Below are 19,449 nucleotides of genomic sequence, written 5' to 3' on the forward strand. Positions count from 1 at the left end.
ACTAATACTAAATCAAATGTCTCTGTTCTCATCTCAACTCTTTGAGATCATATTGAGATGAGCGCTGCCACAGGTCTAGTGCCCCTGCTGGCAGGCTGCTGTACAACTTTTAGAACCAACCATCACCATGTTTCAATATGTTTGTTAAATTGAGACATCATGACTAATAAAAAGACTATTTTAAGTCTATCACATTGAAGTCTATCACATTGAAATCTATTAAAATCTATTAAAATTCTTAAACTAGTTTAGATTTTTAGATTTCAGGTTTTATTTGGAGGTTCTTGCTATGATGTCTGTGCTTCATTTACCAGTCATTTTGCTATTGCCCATAAACAGTGAAAATGTTTTCTTTTAGGATTGAAAGGAGTCACTAACCCAGAGTAATAATCCAGGAAATCTTGAAGACGGGTAATGGATTTACATGTAAGATATCATTTTGGCACTAGCTGGGAGTGTTTGACTGACTTTGAAATGTTAATTTTAGGTATGATTTCAATCACACAGTAACAACATATTTTCAAATAACATGTCGACATACTGAATGAAAAAATTACATTCTCAATTACATTTATTAATTTTTACATTTATTAATTTATCATGCTGATAATATTTTCCCCAGAACACATTTGGTTGTGTGTCACCATGTGCTGTGTTGTGTATCTCAATGACAATCACTTCACTTGCAAATGTGCTGCATTTTAATAAACTCAAGCAGAAATGAATGAGGCCCACATCAATTACACAGACTGTTTTTGAAGCCAAATAAAGATGTGAGTGGCTTTGGATTCTGTGCTCATTTCTCCTGAAAAGAGCCTCTTATGAGAATATTAAGGTTAAAAAGCCGCTGATGTTAAACACAAACACTTTGAGATCATATTAATTGGTCGGAGGAGAGGGAGAATGAAGGGGTAACGAAGGGATGAGTTTGACGTTACCTTTGCTTGGTTGTGAGGTGCAGCAGCCTCCCTCTGCCCCAGCACACGTCTGCCTCAGGGTGGACACCTCCCTCTCCAGACCCTCCAGTCTCTGGCGAAAAGCCTCAAAGTCCGCCTCACATCCTCCACACAATCCGCTGCTTGGCACCAGCCTGATTCGATGGGTCAGAACCAGCGGTGAGTCAGGCGCCAGATCCAGTTGTTTTCCAGAGGCGGAGTCAACGCTGGCTGAGTCGCCCTGGACACACCCCTCTGAGATCACAAGTTTAATAGGTTGAGCTGCCACCTTGATGTCCCTGGAGACCCTCTCACTTCCTGCGTGAGGGCTACTGAGAGCATCTGCAGTCAACTGAGCAGGGAGCAGGAGGAAGGCCAATATGAGCATGGCGGATGCACAAAGCAGAATAGCGTAGTGGAAAAAGGAGACAAGGACTTCACCGACTAAATCTAGCTCAGTCAATTCAGTAAAGGTGATGAGAGGTGTCTTTTAGTGGATGCGAGGAGAATTGCAAGGAGGTTGTTGGAGGATCAGTCTTGTCCTTTTGCGGTGGGTAGTTGAACTGACGTGTCGTATTTAGCCTCCTCCGTGCCGGATGAATCAGAACTTCCCATTGACTCCCATTCTCATCAGCTTTCAGGGATTCTAAGAAAGAAAGACTCTTTGTTCACGAACAGCAAATTATTTAGTGCTTCAGTTTTCTTCAGTTGAAAGAAAGACTCATTGCATGAAAGTTAAAATCCCAGATGGAAACCAATCATTTGCTCATTTGTCTCACTTGTCTCATTGCTTTCTGTTTGAGGTGGACACCCCATAAAACCGCTCAGACCCTACAACTCTCTCTGTCCCTGCTAGCCACGGTCACATGTCACATCACTTTAATCATTTTTACTGTTATGAGTCATAGGTATAGAGATCCAGAGTGCTGCTTTTTCTGGTAGCATTTAGGACTTCATCATTCCCTCCTGACCCTCCTGGAAATCACTTTATATTCCGTCTGGTATTTGTTCTTTCTTTGTACCTCCTGAACCCAGCACTTCTGTTCTCAGTGTCTCCAGTGCTTGACCCGTGTCATGGCTCACTGGGGTAAACAGTTCACTCCATACCTGCACTGTGTCCACAGGCTCAGTACTAAAAATCTGCAGGACCTGTCTTTGCATGGAAAAAAGTCAATGCAAAACTCCTTATGGTGTAGAGCAAAAAAAAAAGAAAGACCTGGAGTACCTGAGTAAACAGCAGCCGTGAAAACATTTACCAAAACCCGACACAGAACGGGGTCCACACTCAAAAGAAGGACAGGGGACAGAAACAGTAGTGAAGGAGGAAAGGAAATTGTGACTGGTAGAAGCAGGTTAAGTGCTCTTTATCTCCTACACTCTCACATTAATCATGAACACTGATGAAACTCCTGAATGTCACAGACATACTATCAATCCTATAAAGAGGGCAGGAGGAGAGAAGAAAAGAAAATTCAAAGAAAATCTGCTCTTTCCATCACTTCCTTCCAATGTGCAACTATTCCCTACTGTACAAATGAAGAAATTGAGTCCTCGTCAAATCACAAATCCTCAGCCTGGCTTCTTCACCTAAAACTCTGGTCATTATTCTGATGGTGGAACGCATGGACAATACATGGCAATAGTATGTCATTTAGCTGCAGTATAGCAATGAAAAATGTGAAAGATTTTTGCACTATTTAAAAAAAAATACAATTAACATAAGGCAAGAGAAAAGGCCAAGATGTTTCCACACACTTGAGGCGTTGATCAATCCAACATTTTTCTTCTTGCATCTGCAGATGTCAGCTTACAGGAAGTCATAAATGTGTTTACAGAAGTGTGGGAACCAAACCTGCATTTTTTCTTGCATCTCTCTAGAGAGCGACAAGATTTTTGAAAAACAAAATAAATGATTGTAATTGCACTGTAAATGTTTAATCATTATTTGTGTGCTTTCTACTTTTTATGCTCTGAGCGGTGCCTTAAATTACAATAAGCTATCATAAATCTAAAATCCCAATAATATTATATCCTATCTTAATAACATAAATTAATCAGCAAAAAAGTTATAAAAGATTGCTCTCCAAGGATTTATAGGATCAGCTTCCCCATTGCAAAATCTTAATGAGATAAAACATTAAACTAGATTCTTAGAACTGGTGAGTTTTATCCATACAATTACCAGGAAATGTTCAACGTCAATACGTTGAAATATACCATGCAATTTTCCTGAAATAAACAGTTCATTAGATTAAATTGAAACATTCCAATTACAAATGGAATGCCTGAAATGGCCATCCTGGTTCTGACAGGTTCTCACCAATCCCAGCAAGCCTCCGAGCATCTCGTACACAGTGTTAACCGAGGGCCATGCAGCAACGCAGAGGTGGGATGAATCCTACCTTCTGTCTCTCCGTCCACACCGGACACTCTCACTCACTCCTGGAGATCTGTGATTGACTGACCAGAGGAAAGGCAGGAGGAGGGAAAGAAAGAAGGGAGTGACGAGAGAGAGAGAGAGAGAGGGAGGGGAGTTGTAAAATTTTCTCATACACCAAGAATTTTCCTCCTTCTCTTCACCCCCCCTCCATTCTCTTCTACTCTTCTCCTTCCCTTCTTTCTCTCTGATGTAATTCTATGTGCTTTACGGGTCCCCTTAGGGTGGTGTATTTCTATGGAAAACATCTGATTTTTAGATGTTTTGAAGGATGGGCGTAATCTTTGATATGTTTTGGGTCCGTCTCTGTCCTTCCAGACTTTTTATGGTCATAGTGAAATGTTCCTTATCTTTTCTTTGTTCTCCAGTGCCAGGCGTCGAAACCTCTGTTTTTATGTTTGAAAGATGTATTCGCTCGTTGAACTGTCTGGCTCAGGTCCCTTTCTCTCTGGCACACATGACCTTTTTGCACTGTGCATCTTTTCATTTGTTTCTCATTAACAAATAAACAGAAATTAGATGAACTTGTTATAAACTATTTTTATATTACATCTTGGTTTAACTAAACTCAAAAGCCAGGGTTGTTCCCCATCTTGGTCAGCTTGGTATGAAACCTCTGTCAGGGAGGGATGGTTGGTTGCACTGGCATTAGTCTAACAATTACTATTAACAATAATGTTAACTAAACATGCACAGGTAGTGCTAGTAATGTACGGTGATGGATAATTGGATTTGCTAAGAGTTTTTGGAAAAGACTGGTGTTTACAAATGACATGATTGCAAGGAAGATGATGGCAAAACAACCAGAGAGAAAATAAGAGAAAGAAGGACAGGAACCAGAGCACCAAGCGATGAAAGAACACCTAAAAGTCAGATGGTGCTTCACAAATCAATACAGCATTGGAGGGTTGATCCGTCTCTCAAATGCCGCTTTCATCAAGATCATCAGGCTTTTTTTTTGGTTTGGGAGGAAGGCCATCCATTAGAGACAGGATAGGGTGTCTCCTGTAGCATGTGTTGGACTCGGGCTTTTGTCGCCGTACACATCAGGGGTCTGTAAAATTTTGAAGGAAGACTGTTTATTGAACAACTCTGCTGTTGTCAGGCAAGCTGTGAATGCATCACTTGGAAGCCAGATGCCGTTTATGGGAACCCTCCTTTGCATGGTTCAGTTGCGAGTCGCTGGAGCCGTTGGGGAATGTGGAACAGGCACAACATTTGCTCAACAGCATGTGCACAGTGTTGCCTGTTTTCATTCTCATTGCTCATAGATCCATTATACAAACACAGATGTGTTACCAGATCTTCCTCCACTAACATGGTCATGGTTAACCATTCAAATTCTTTACATTTGCTGAATATATGTTGGACTTATGCTTGGAAAAATATTTGAAATTACTGGTGTAAAATAATGAACTGTATTTTTTATAAAAGACTTCTACGTATTATGCTGAGGTTAACAAGATAACTTGCACTAGTAGTGCTGCTGTGAAGTGATACGTCAGCATTATTTTATAATTATATTGTATCAATAAACTGCATATAAAAGAGGGATGTCAAAATGAACCTGTTATTTGCTCAAGGGTGGTAGTAGCCTAGTGGGTAACACACTCGCCTATGAACCAGAAGACCCGGGTTCCCACTTACTACCATTGTGTCCCTGAGCAAGACACTTAACCCCTTAGTCGCTCCAGGGAGACTGTCCCTGTAACTACTGATTGTAAGTCGCTCTGGATAAGGGCGTCTGATAAATGCTGTAAATGTAAATGCAATTATGGTATTATTATTTAATTAATTAAAAAAGGTTTACACAATTAATAAAATGTTTTTTTCTGTGTGGGTGTAATGTCACAGTGAGGTGAAGAAGGAGAGTCACAAATGCTCAACATTGTGGAGAAACACTGATACAAATAGTCCTTATGACACGTGGTGACACCTGGCTTGACCAGGGTGGCATTACATGGACCGATGATCGATTAAACAGATGTGAACAGAAACAATCCCTACCCAAAAACAAACATTACTTACCGTCCGAGCCTCTTATAGTTTTAAATATTACAAAAGGTTTAAGATTTAATGATTAATCATGATTAATTGTGACTAATTCATTTTTAATTGACTGACAAGTCTTATATAAAGAGTAGCGAAATCAACATTGCAGTGATATCATGATCATTGTCAGTGTATATTGTGCCCCAGACCAGCCATCTTTATTGGGTCATGAGAGTTTGACGTGCAAATTAAAAGTGCATTCAATTACACTTAATTGTATTTATTTACAGTGTGTATGCAGTGAACTGAGTGTAACGTATGTAAAGTATATTCACTAGGACTGAGCAGAATTTTCCAGAAATTTTGTTCTGTGAGACACCACACTTTCTTGTAGTTTTCTTGTAGCCCATCTGTTGGTGTTGTGGTCATGTTGGAGGTATGTCTGGCTCGGCAGGATCACAGCCTCTCACCGTGCTTCGCCTCCATCTTTTGGCTTTCTCGGCAGTGGCCATTTTTGCACAGTCAAACGGTTTTTGAAATTTGTGAGTACAGTTCCAACTTCATTGACTAACAGTAGCTATGTTTAATGTAATGGTTCAGTTGTAATAACAATAAATAGTGTTCAACATTCAAACACATGGCACATATTCGTTTTGATGCATTCTTCCTGCCAGGCCACTCAGGCACCATCTATACGAAAACTCTTTTCTCTAAAATGGGTTTTCAGTTTCTAGAAAGAGAACGTCCCCAATGCAGTTTTTCTCCACCCCTCAACACCTGTAAGTGGTGCTGTAATTTCTGCTCTCCTTGTTTGGTGTCTAGTTCTCCTCCGTGGTGAGTTAAACACGTTCTTGTTCTCCAGACTTGTTTTTTTCATTAAAAATCAATCCCATAGAGAGGATTTCTTGTAGTTGCTGCAGCACAACCACGAACGTGTTGTCTGCCATTGTTGTATATAGGATGCATTTGGGGTTATAGGTCAGGTTGGAGGTTGGGCTGATACGTCAGCATTTTCAGAAAAAAACATTTCAGTCACTTTGCTGTCCACGTGGATAGACAGAAGAGAGAAATTCACTCTGGAACCAGTTTTAATAAATAAACGCCATTTCCGTATGGACGCAATAGATTTACACAAAATAGATTTACACAATTAACACAATGTTTTTTTTCTGTGTTGGTGTAATGTCACAGTGAGGTGAAGAAGGAGAGGCACAAATGCTCAACATTGTGGAGAAACATAATTTTCATGTACACAGGGCCTCAGAGTGCTACTGAGCAAAACAAAGAATGAGAAGATGAATGGAGTCACTAATATATGATTGTTTAATTGTGAGGTGGCTGTGAGTCATGTCATGTCTTACCTGAGCATATATTTTGATAGATACTATAGATACTATAAAAAATTATGCAAATTTAAAGCTATAAAATATTAATTCAAGCATATTTGTGTCTCTTGGATTAAACCATGCTAGTCATGGATGTGTGCTGGTTTTATTATTTTAAATTAGATTTGTTTTTGTAACTTTAGTTTCATTCCATACTTTGCACTGTTCCACTTTTGTGTTTCGCTGTGTTTCCTTAAACTGAGGTTGTTAAAGTGGCATTGGGTTTTTTAATAGGCTGTTATGTTATTAGGAACAGAATTCTTTTACACATGCTTTTAATTTGACCCAAAAGGACTGATGTCTCTAAAGGGCCCATCAACACATGTTTGCAGCTCCTAGGTGAACTTTCACAGTGTGTGTCCAGAAACCTAAAAGCTGGGCATCAAAGTGTCACCACATGCATGAACAATGTAGGGGCTCACGCTGACTTTGTGCCAACTTCATGTTAACTCCTATTGAATGATTGCCTTCTTCCTGACCTGCAATTCAGTCATGGAAGCATGTGGCTCTCAGCATAAATGAGAGTGTTGCTGATGATTTCCAGCATTTGCTACATTTACATGCAAGGTTATATCTGCTCCACTAATTTTCCACCAGTGTCCCAACCAGTATTGGATTATTAAAATACCGCAAATGTAGAAACAGGCTCAGCAAGGTCTGTCTTTTATTGGGAATGATTAATGTGTAGCTCCGAACACATGCATAGTCCAAACGAGATGTTAAGATGTGGTTGTCATCTTCTAGAATGGATCTTCTAAAGCAAAATTTATCCTGATAAATCTTTAGGGATTCTCTGTGGTTACCATGCATAGTCTTCTGGGCTGAGCCTAAATGTAGAGGGGTTTAGGTGTTAAGTGGAACAAGGTGCCACTCTGGTGCAAATTCATCAGTGCCACAGGCAAGACTACCTGTGTGTTCACATATGTGTACAATTCTAAAAAGTAAGATCAGCCCAATTACATGTGTCAGGTTCAGGGAGCCTTGCTGAAAATATCTGATACTGTGAATAGGCAGAAGGTGACGTGATCACCAAAAGGTTCCAAGAGTTAAAATGGCACCTTTTAAGCAAGATTTGTATTATTGTATATGAACCAAATGGGCTTTCTTTACAATGGTTGCGTACCATACATAACTCAACGAGCTAATTAAGGTATAAAGTGCAACAAAAGTTAATTGAGATTACAAATCTATTGGAGTGCCAAAACCTTTGGAAGGTTTTCTTTTCCCTTTTCCTTGCACCAAACAAATTGTGAATGAAATGATGAAAAGACTGCAACATTCTCTATATGCTGTAATTTCCTGAATCTCAATGAACATCCCAGGGTATTCCAGTGGTGATCAGAGGAGGATGGGTTTGCCTTGACGAGCCTTGGTTCCTTTAAAGGTTTTTTGAGGAGTTTGTTCTTGCAACTGTTACCTTTGGCTGCTCACTAGGAGCCTTATCCTGCTGTTCTAATGTGAGGAGCTTTGTGACAAGTGTAAGTGTAAACTGATCATAATAATACCATCAAAGTGAAAGTGAAAGTGAAGTGATTGTCATTGTGAAACACTGCAGCATAGCAATGTTTCACATATGGAGATGGGGCTTCAGGGAACTGTGAAACGGGAGGCTCCACTGGCTGCAAGACAGAGGGTGATGTCATGCCATTTAGAGTTACTTTTCTTTAGTTTCTCTCTGGTTGCATCTCTAACCCCATAATAGTTGTATTGGGTAGATTCAGGTGGAGATGTAGCATTTGATTGCATTAACTGTGTATTTTTGATGAAACACTTGCTTGACAGGCACAATAATCTGGTGAATTTACTGAAGTGGATTTACTGAAGTCCACAAGTGACATGAGACCTGGCTCACAGTGTGTTCTCAAAAGCTAATAAACAAACTCCTTTGACCCGTTTCCCACATGCTCCACCACCAGTAACATCACCCCAAGACCACATCTCTGTGAAGATACTTGATTTATGATGGCTGGGCACTGTTAAACCCGAACTCTTATTAGGAGATGAAAAGAGATAGTACACAGTAGGAAACACATCTTGTTCCAATTGTCTCCTCTCGTCTGTGGAGGCACGATTCTGTGTGCCTTCTGGACCCACAAGAAAACATTTTTCCACAAGGTGCATTTAAAAGATCAGTGGCTGGAGTGATAGTGGCATTTAGAGGAAACTAAACTTTGTGCATTGCCATTTAGGGTTTGGGCAAATAAACACAATGAAGTATGAGCACTTCCAGTGGCTCTCCAATGAACCAGATGTAGACCTGTATGGATGTTCCTGTGGTGTCCTCATATATTAAATCTGATATTCATTTTTGTCATTTATAAAAAAAAAAGGTCTCTTTGTGTGAATGACAGAGAGAGCACGAGAAAGAAAAGGAGAGATTGTGTTTTTTGTAAGTGACTTGGTGACCTCAGATGTCTATGGCAGATTTGTCTACTCCAACCCCAATTTAAAAAATCAGTCACATACTCTCAGCATTACAAAGCCATCGTGACAAATTCTTACCACAATATGGGGCAAGTTACTTTTTTTTACCTTTTCAACTCATAGCAAACAGGAAACAATGCAGGACAATGCAGGGGTGTGTTCTGTTGGTGATCTTTTGAAGATTCTTGACTGATCAGGATCTAACAATCATGTGAATGGGTGCCAATAGGTGAGCCCAGAGTACCCGGAGGATGCGAGGCTGGCGGTGGCAAACAAAGGCCCAGCAGACCACACCAACCTCCTTTCCCCTCCCTCAGCCAAGGTACAGGTGGGCCCGCTCCCTCTGGCAGCAACCCTTCCTGCATCTGGACTGGAGGTGGGCCCGGACCTTTAAGCCTCACCCATTCCTGCATCTGGACTGAAGTTGGGCCAGACCTTCAGGCAGCGCCTTTTCTAGTACCTGGAATGCAGATGAGGTGATTAGGGCTGATTTGTGGACTGGCAAGTGAGACGCCACCAATCTACTCTTTGCTGTCACACTTTATTTTGATCTCCTCTAGCCAACTCTTGCATCATTTGGTTGGATGGTGCACGACTTCGGACCAAGCTGCATGAGGACTGGTGGGTGGGACACCTTGACTTCCAAACCTCACCAGTCTACCTCTTCATTGCCATCCTCATGTTCTAGCTTGTCTTCCCTCAGCTTCACAGGAGGAATCCCTCCCATGGCTCCTATGACCTCTGTCCCGATAATGTCCACCCTGGAGACACTGGTAAATCATAGTACCTATAAATACCTGTGCCCATTAGCAGTTTTACAGTTGTGTGAGTTTCCTGTGAGGCAGAGCTTGGCGGTGATCGCCACTGGTTATATGCAACCCTCAGTAGGACATCTTTACCAGGACAGCATTGTCATGCTCTGTTTATCGTAGCTGCAACATCGATGACTGAGAGCAAAGGTTTACTCATGTAGTTTTACACTAAAACACACAACTCACCTGTGACACATGCTTTGATTTCATACATGTTCTGTAATCTGTAGAATATATTGTACTTACTTTTATAAAGGCACAGCAACAGAAAATATGCGGCACCCTGACGCAAATGATATTTTCCATCAACACACAAACAAAGGCCCAATTCTATAAAGTTTCTATGGATCATGAAACAAAAACTATAAATGCGATGTCCAAGACACTACATGGAGCAGAGGCCTCTAGGAAGAATCCTGTTTCGTCCATTTTCAGCAGGCACAGAGGCTGGCTGTACATCAAGAAACAACCAAGTTGCACAGCTATCACTCCGCAGAGAGGGGGGAAGATAAATAGAGAGAAAGAGAGGACAAGAGTGAGAAAGACTGAGTTTACAAGACAAGGTTGAATCCCTCACTTTTACGCCATATGGCAAACCACATTGAATTAATGTCCAAACCAGCAAAGCTGGAATGCAAATGAAAACAGAGAAATGAGCGAAACAGGGATGGACAGTTAAGCGGCAATGTTACGGCATCATCATTCCTTCACTACCCTGGGGCATCTGAGGTCAAATAAACCTGTAACCAGGAGGGAACTGCATTGTCAAACCACAAGTTCCTGCCCATGCCTGAATTATTTACATCCATGGCAGACGTTTATAATGCCCAAACCACAAATTACGGCAAATATGAAATAGACCCGCCGTTTTGGCCAGGCAGAGCTTTGCCCAAGACATTATTCCAGACAATTATTCCTGCTTTCAACACAGTGTTTTCAAAAAGCAACATAATAGGGACATCAAGCATGTCTTGAGGATTTACAGAAAAAAACAAGTAATGAAGAAAGGACTGCTTGCAGGTCATCTACATCTGGGAGGATGAACTAATTATCCACCTTGAGTGTTATTACTTCTGACACAGTGAAGATGAAAGTTAAAAATTATATTTGCCTACAATCTGTCAATACATCAAGTGTAGCACGTGCAGTGTTGACACATATGTGATCAAATTCAAAATCAAACTCAAAACTACAGAAAGCCCAAGTTCCAGTGTCCTCCCTTTCTCCTCATTTTACATTCCAAACATTTCCCATGTATCCCAGCCAGGGGATTTGTATTTGCTTTTTCGGCAATTCCCTGATTACCTTGATTCTTTTCATCTGTAGTAATTAGTATAAATGGATTCTTTTTGTGGTTTCATGTCTAGTGTCTGTGTTAGGGTCCCTGTGCCCTGCTTCATTTATTAAAGTTGTAAGTATGTTTTCTTTACACATAATCATAATTGCTATTTATAGACACCACAAACATCTCTGTTAAAATCATCTAGCGATACATAAAGTGCTTTGGACACAAGTGAAGTTGATTATGATACACAACAAGCACAGCACACGGTGACACAGAATGAAAATCCTTTGTGAGCAGTGGGCAGCCATGAAAGGCGCCCAGGGGGCAGTGTATGTGCAATGCAGTGTATGTGTACGTGTATGGGCTCGATACTTTGCTCAGTGGCACATTGGTGGTTCAGGATTTCACTGCTAATTCATTGTTTTTTTAAATACTCCTATAACAATGTAGATTATCTAGACCACAGACAGCAACAACGTTTCTGTGTCACTGTTTTTCATCTTGATATGTAGCTTGATATTTTGTTGGTGAGATCTTGAGAACACAGAAACAGAAGAAGGAAGAACCTTGAAAAATTCCAAACAGTACAAACCAGCCCATTCAGAAAAAGGAGGATAATAGAGGTCTGGAGTAGAGACCAGGGACTCAAACCCAGCAGGAATGAAAGAACAACAAAGCTTTGAAGTGTTGAGCTGTGTCAGTATGTGGCTAATGAGCATTTTTAAGCTGGAATATTGTCCGCGACCAACCGGTATTCGCACCTTCACTCTCTAATCAGGAAATGCTGGTTAAAATGTTTAATCGGATCATTGCAAGGTAAGTTTTAAAAAAAAAAACTCATTAGCAGGAGTTTAAATGATAGTAAGCAGATGTCCAGCAGGTTCATGTAGGGCCAGAGTCTAAAGTATGCTCTGTTTAGTGATGTTAAGTACCATAACCATTTTCTTCATCTATTTGTTTCCCTGTGGAGAATTTTAATGCAATAAAACTATCTTTTGTTTTGCACTGAAGCTAAATCACGAATTTACAAGTTATATACAGTGTGATCAGAACCTGAACTTGCATTACAATGATGATATGTTTAACTTACTATTTAAACTGGGTAGTGATGTAACAGGATACATGTAAATGCAATACATATTCAGAATACAAAAAATGAAGTATTTGTATTCAGTTCAAACAAAGATATTTTGCATGATGGACAAACTGCAATTGTCTTGCTGATAAAAAGGGTAAATGAGCAAAATAAAGATGCATCATCTGAATCAGCCCAGCACTGCCCTTATGGGGAAGTGGTGGACTAGCGGTTAAGGAAGTGGCCCCATAATCAGAAATTTGCAGGTTCGAATCCCGAGCCACCAAGGTACCAGTGAGGTGCTACTGAGCAAAGTACCGTCCCCACACACTGCTCCCCGGGCACCTGTCATGGCTGCCCACTGCTCACCAAGGGTGATGGTTAAGAGCAGAGGACACATTTCGTTGTGTGCACCAGCTGTGCTGCAGTATTTCACAATCACTTCACTTTCACTTTTTTAACTCATCGTCTCTCCATCTTGTCACAGGCTGAGATGTCTTTCACATTACTTCCTGTGTTAATTGCATTAATTTATTTTAACACAGATACATCATTTATACATCATTCTAAATAGTCTGGTTGTTTTGTTGTCTTTTTTTTTACAGAATACATTACTGAGTATGACTTTTTTTTTTTATCCAACCCTGGATGTGATGTGAAGAACACATTACATTTACAATTATTTTCCTCTCCAATCTATTTATTTCTTCTGCTACTAGATAATTAGATAATTAAAAAGGGATGTGAGAGACATATTAGTAAAGCTTATGAAAGCATAAATGATCTCCATGAAAAACCTCAGTTAAAAACCTGGCTCCTCAGTTACTAAGTGGAAGACCTTTCAGAAGGTTGTAACAGTGGCAGAGAAAATCAAAAGCAGTCCTTTCACGCTGCCTTCCAGCTCCCAAAATCTGAATATGGCCAAAATCAAAATAACGTAGAGTATGCCTCTGTTCAGACATAAAAAAGGACCATTAGGTCTGATAATGACAATGAAAAGGCCCGGTTAAAATGTTTGTTTTGTTATATTATTTATACTGGTAATTATTGTCTTGCTTGGTAATTGGTCTGTACGTTGTGTGATTGTTTCAGTTAAAGCACTTCTAATTTCTTTCTAATACCCATGTAATGACTATAAAACATTCTATTAAATTCTATACTGTTCTGTGGCAGGCATATGTTTTGATATGCATATCTGTGTGCATGAGAATGTGTGTGTGTGGCTGTGTGAGGCAGAGAGAGAAAGATGGTAACTGAACATTCACGTGCCTGTGTTACATTAGCAATGCATATTTCACAACAGATGTTAAACTAATCTGGGCAGAACATCTGGCCATGGGGGGGAAGTCCTTTTATTGGGGACACATGACTTGCACACATCCTCCCAGGTCCCTCCCCGTGGAAACACAGCTGTCATGTTAATGGGTTCCAAGTGAGTGTCTACACAGAGTGCTGCATTTAGATTGGACACTCTGAGTGTCTGTACAGAGGATGACTGGATCTGTCTATGTATCTCTTCTCTGGACACCTGAGACTCCTCCCCTCATGATGGCTGATGGTGGCATCAGTGCATGATGGAACTCAATTATCCTTCACCGACCACCAGAACCTGCAAATGTCGGACTTTGTGGTGAATTATAGCCCACAGAGTGCTGGTGCTGGGGTATGACCTATAGAAAGGGCCCTAGAGAGTTGCTTGGGGCTTATTTCTAGTGGGATCATGTACTATGACCATGTGACCTGATGTTGTCTGGTAAAATATCGCAGAGAATGTGAACCTGGCAGAAATGAAGTCAGACCAAATTAGATAAAAGAATAATTAAGCATGTGTGTTGGGTGTGTGTTCATGTATTGTGTTCAAGTTTTCGATTTCCCTTTCGTCCCAGACTGAGTTCAGTCCATGGTCACATTCTTGATGTGCATTAAGGGCAAACATCTGCAATCCAGGTGTTTAAAAGAATCAATGTTCCCATTTTGGGCAACAGTTGTCCTTTTTCATGCAAAGCCATTTTACAACACATTGAACCCTCCAGCGACCACATGTAAAAGGAGCCACTAAGACGACTTGGCTCTCATAAAGTGTTGATGTATAATTCTCAATTCAGAAAGGTCATAGCTGCACACTGCCCAGTCAATCTATCCTTTCACAACCAATGTTATAGGATTACAGTACCTGTAAATGTGTCTATTATGAAAATATGTTATTTACAGAGAACCCACACCATCTTGACGGCAGTATTCATAGCAGAGGTGACTTTTAGGCTGGATTTATGGTGTTGGTGGTGCAGCTCAATGAATTATGTACAGAAGAAAGTTCTAAGAGAAGGTAAGAAGTTTCTAAGTCACGGTCTGGGTTTGATTTGAGACAGGCATACATGCATGCATGTTTATTGTATGTACATTTACCCTAATTGTTTTACTTCATTAATGGAATCCTATACAGCACACAATTGAAAATATTGTACAATTTTAAAAAGGATCTGACAACATGGTAACTGATTCCACGGCAACCATTATTACATTACATTGTCTGGAACCATTATTACATACAATTATTCGGCAGTACTGTTTTACTGCAATGGTGATTTTTTTAAGTATTTTGTCCTGGGTTGTGCGATTTACTGGTAGATGCCTCAAAACTTGATTTCTGTGACATATGCAGCACTCACAAACATTATATGTAACAAATGCAAATGCAAAAGCTTCTTACATCCCAACGAAACACTCAATCTTCATATGTAGACTCAGTATATAACAAGAGACATGTTTGATAATCCCCCTGTTCAAGCCTGGGGGGCACCGGGTCAATCACCATTTCCCAGGAGGCAGTGACCTTTGGGCAAGAGGTCAAAGGTGGCCAAACAACAGTAATCTGAAGCAGCACTCTTGGCTGTAGAGGTTGCTTGACACCATAAATAGAGTGGATGGATGCTAGGGAGTAAAAGTCAAAGATGAAGTAAAGAACACAAAGCATGAAAGCATTCCTGCTCATCTTCACCCAGTCGCGCTTCTGCTATTTATTTTCCTCTCTTTTATTCGATATCATTGTTCAGGTTAGCCTTAAAGGCACTTGAGGAATGCATGAGACGACAGAAGCTGTTAAATTTACTCAAATTGACTTCTTTCTATTTGTATTGTTTTGGGAATTCTTTTTTTTTTCATTTGTATATACTGTACTATATGTGTTTTTTATGTTGTTGAAATCCAGTGTAGCTATTTTTGGTTATCTGTAATAAAGGTGTGTGGGTCTTTTTTTTTGCTGACACAATGCCATAGTTTCATAGAATTTTGCTTTTCCTTCTGAGAGTAAAATAGACATCAGGTACTTCAATGTAATCATGATAATTAGACTAAAGGTGTGCTATTTTTGCACACTTTTACTGTACTTAGTGTGATAAAAATGTATCATTAGTAAACGTGTCACTGTTTCTCGACCACTCTCTTTGGATTGTCCTACCTGCTCATGTTCAGCTCCTGATGACCTCGACCCCTTGCCCCGCCCCTGACACTACAATCGTCCCAGTCTGTGATGTTACTCCTGCTCCCGGTATTGGATCGTTCTGTCCGACGCCTCTACAGCCAAAACTGCTCCACGGTAACCCCGCTTCCTCACGTTCCAGCTTCCGGGAAGTCCCAGTGCTGGCTTCGCTCTCCCTGCCCCTTTCTGGCCCAAGCGTCAGTGCAGCCTGGGCGTCGCCACACAGCAAGCCCCAGTCCCCGCGCGTATTTTCCAGCGTCCCACCCTGCTGATAGTGTGCCTCCGATCCAGACCGCTGACAATTTAAGTACATCTAGGTGTACTTGACTGTGTGCTTTTGAGAAACCTTGTCAAATCACTCTAAAACAGTGCCTTTTTTATTTATTAATTTATTTTGATGTGGGTAACTTGGGTGGTTGCCCCGTGCAGCATCACGGGCATCTTCAATTACCGGGACTGGTAACTACGACCAGGTGAAAGTGGGCACCGGGGCAGACCTTCATTACAGAAGGAGAAACTAAACAAAGGAGCAGGGGGTTAATAAATTAAAGGCATTGGGGCACTGACAAAAGACATTCACTCACAAAACAAGGGTAAGAATGAGCTTATGTGTGTGAACCCATAGTCTGGTTTTGTGGCTTGTGCTCAAGCATGACCATATTAATGTGCTCCCAGGGGCAGTAGCAAAGTAATAGATTATCCTGCTGATACTTCTGAGCCAAAATGGTAGTGTGTGGAAACCGATAACGAGGCAGACAGGAAAGGAAAAAGACAGTCAGGGGACGAAACAAAAATAGAGAAAGACAGACCTTTCTTGGACAGATTTGTGTGAAATGATTATAATCATGACTTACCTGTTACTTTCATTTCACTGTTCTTTGATGGTTAGTTCCATCTGTACTGTACTGATGTGGACTGACTCTGGCGGGGAGCTCTGGCTCCGCGATTCGCGCCGGAGCTTCTGTGTGTTTTGTGTGCAGCTGTTGTGAGTGTATAAATATCGTTTTCCTGTAGGGACCTTAATCTGTAAATTTTGTTCTGATGTGTGTACCTGTTTGTGAAGCTGTGCGAATGTGTCCATTCCTGCACCATGCCGCTGTGACATGTACATGTACATTTATCCAGAGCGACTATCAGTAGTTAAAGGGACAGTCCCCCCCTGGAGACACTCAGGGTTAAGTGTCTTGCTCAGGGATACAATGGTAGTAAGTAGGGTTTTGAATCTGAGTCTTCTGGTTCATAGGCGAGTGTGTTACCCACTAGGCTACTACCACCCTACATTTGACTATGACCATATAGTTACCTTTTAGTTACCATAAGATAATGTCTTGCTCTTTTCATACAAGTGTGTGAAAAATAACATATGACACACTCCCTCACGAACAGTGCATTTTATTTTAAATTCAGGTCAAGGTATGGTTGAATGTTGTAACATCCAGGTAATCCTGGTCCACATGTCTTGCTTGCCTGGAGGGTAATATTTAATTTGCTAATAGGCTCCCACGCCTCTTTACTATCTTGCCTTGTGCCTCATCCCTGACGTGACCAAACAATCAACAAATACAAGATGTGCAGCCGACAGCAAATCACAGAGTGGAAATAAGTGAAAATTAAGGAAATAAGTGAGACCGGCAAAGAGCGTAGAGACTGCTGAAGGGCCTGGAGAACCAGTTACTGCTTCATCCTCCTGGCCTCCTGGTTGGTGTTCATCCTGGTTCCCCTAGACCACTAGGTGGTGCAATATCTCTCTTATGTTCCTAATGATCCTCATGTTCCTCTCCTTAAATTCCTTATTTAATAACAGCCAACCTACCTAGCATTACTTTATTCCAGTTTTCTGTTGCCAAGCTTCCAAGTGAATTGTTAAGTTGACATTAACTGTATATTAACTGTACAGAACTTTCGCAGCCTTGCAGCAAAATGCAATGCAATGAATTGTGCAGGTCATATTTTAAAATAAATTGTGTATGACAGTGTGTGTGTGTGTATGTGTGTGTGTGTGTGTGTGTGGGGCATTACCTGCTAAAGTCATTGCATTTCTTTCTCATGCCCTTATGTTCATTCTTCCACTATAGTTTCCACGAATTATGTCCCAGCTGGCAAAGATGATCTCTATACACATCATCCACTGTATTGCAGAATTCTCCCTTTAAACCTGATCCCTGGAGGGCCAGAGTGGGAGCAGGTTTACAGGATTCCATGCTGGCAGCCATGCCTGGCCTCCGTGGTTCAGGCATCACACCCCTGTCCTATATCACACCAATATACAATATTGTCATGGGTGGGCTGGACATGGCGTTGAAGGAGGACCCATTCGCACGATTTCACAGGACAGGGGTTTAATACAAAATACACGAGACAGGGGAACATCTACACGCACAATGACCCGACCGCAAACAGACACGAACAGGATAGTTTTATACAATTATATAAATATACACCAGGTGAACAGGATCAGGGAATATTACACAGGACAAACATGAAACTCCGGTCCGGAGTAACCCCTGTCGGTCCAGATCATGACAAATATACATATCCTTCTGTTCACCTCCTTCTTAAAAATATAAACTCATACAATCTAAAAGTCACCATTTATTGTGAGGTAGAGAAATTAATTAAGACTGTAGAAAATCTTTATTGTTATCTTAATAAGATAAAGCTAGAAGGAGCTTGGTAGCTAGCTGTATCTTAAAGAAGAGAATCTGTCTACACATTTACTTTTATAATATCATGTAATAAACTGAAATTCATTGTGTGTCCATATAATGCCCGTGCGCCACTCTGCTCTGTCAGAACTGTACCATGAATATGGCTGAAGTTTATACAAAATCCAGCTCATGGTTTATGCTCACAGGCCCGTCTGGCTGCTGCCTCTATTTCTTCTTTTATGTGAGGGTGTCTGGTTGGCTGGGGCAGTTGCAGTGGAAATTCTCAGATTTTGTGAAAATTGGCTAAATGATTTATGAGTGGTGGTGTAACCAGGCTCCGGCAAAGATACAAAAATGTGCTAAACATGCAATACATTGCCTGTGTGTGGCTTTATGGCTGTAATGAGACAACACAAAAGAAGGAACCCTACAAGAAGGGTGGCCCGGTGGAACAGATGTCCCAGTGGAACCATTCCCCTGTTCTAATCCGTATTAAACGGGTTTATTGGTCATCTTGTGCTTTCCCTTCAGTATGTGGCTATTATGAGCCCATTCAGTTCTGTGGATAAACATCTCCACATGTGCAATACAACAGTGGAAACTGCCCTGTTGCTTTCACATAAAAAATAGGACTCAGTGGTTCTTTGTACAGTAGTAAACACTTATCCGAGTAGGTATACTAAACATGTGCTATGACATCAAGGGCAAGTGGCACGGCGCCTGCATAGCCTTGCCATCAGTGCTTCACATCAGCAAATAGTAGTTTACTGGTTTAACCTCTCAGATATGCATTTTTGGCATATGGTGTGATTGTAATTCTAATGGATAGTTTTCCAAAAATTTTTCAGGGAATGTATAATTAACTGAATTTGACAATAAAACCCATTGCACATTACTTTAAATAATGCAATAAAAAGACTTGTATGTAATAGTTTGTAAAAGCTGTTCTGCTGACATGCATGGTATCTTTCTGGAAAA

The 19,449-nt window shown here is 40.8% G+C and overlaps 1 protein-coding gene across 3 annotated transcripts in view; it reads right to left on the reverse strand.

The window, feature by feature from the left end:
• Positions 1–15,821, reverse strand: part of LOC114770201 (tenascin-like) — a 35,898-nt gene extending 20,077 nt beyond the window's left edge. For 2 of the 3 annotated variants that reach the window (XM_028963914.1, XM_028963911.1), the window contains exons 1-3: positions 15,803–15,820; positions 3,338–3,395; positions 939–1,581 (exon numbers count right to left, since the gene is read on the reverse strand). In XM_028963914.1, the coding sequence (XP_028819747.1) occupies positions 939–1,323 (385 nt within the window). In that variant the 5' untranslated portion in view covers positions 1,324–1,581; positions 3,338–3,395; positions 15,803–15,820. Of the gene's footprint in view, positions 1–938; positions 1,582–3,337; positions 3,396–15,802 lie in introns of all 3 variants that reach the window. The other variant, XM_028963913.1, reaches the window with a different exon arrangement.
• Between the last annotated feature and the right edge of the window lie 3,628 nt (positions 15,822–19,449).

The sequence above is a fragment of the Denticeps clupeoides genome, chromosome 20 (assembly GCF_900700375.1).
Source record: "Denticeps clupeoides chromosome 20, fDenClu1.1, whole genome shotgun sequence".
NCBI classification, from domain to species: Eukaryota; Metazoa; Chordata; class Actinopteri; order Clupeiformes; family Denticipitidae; genus Denticeps; species Denticeps clupeoides.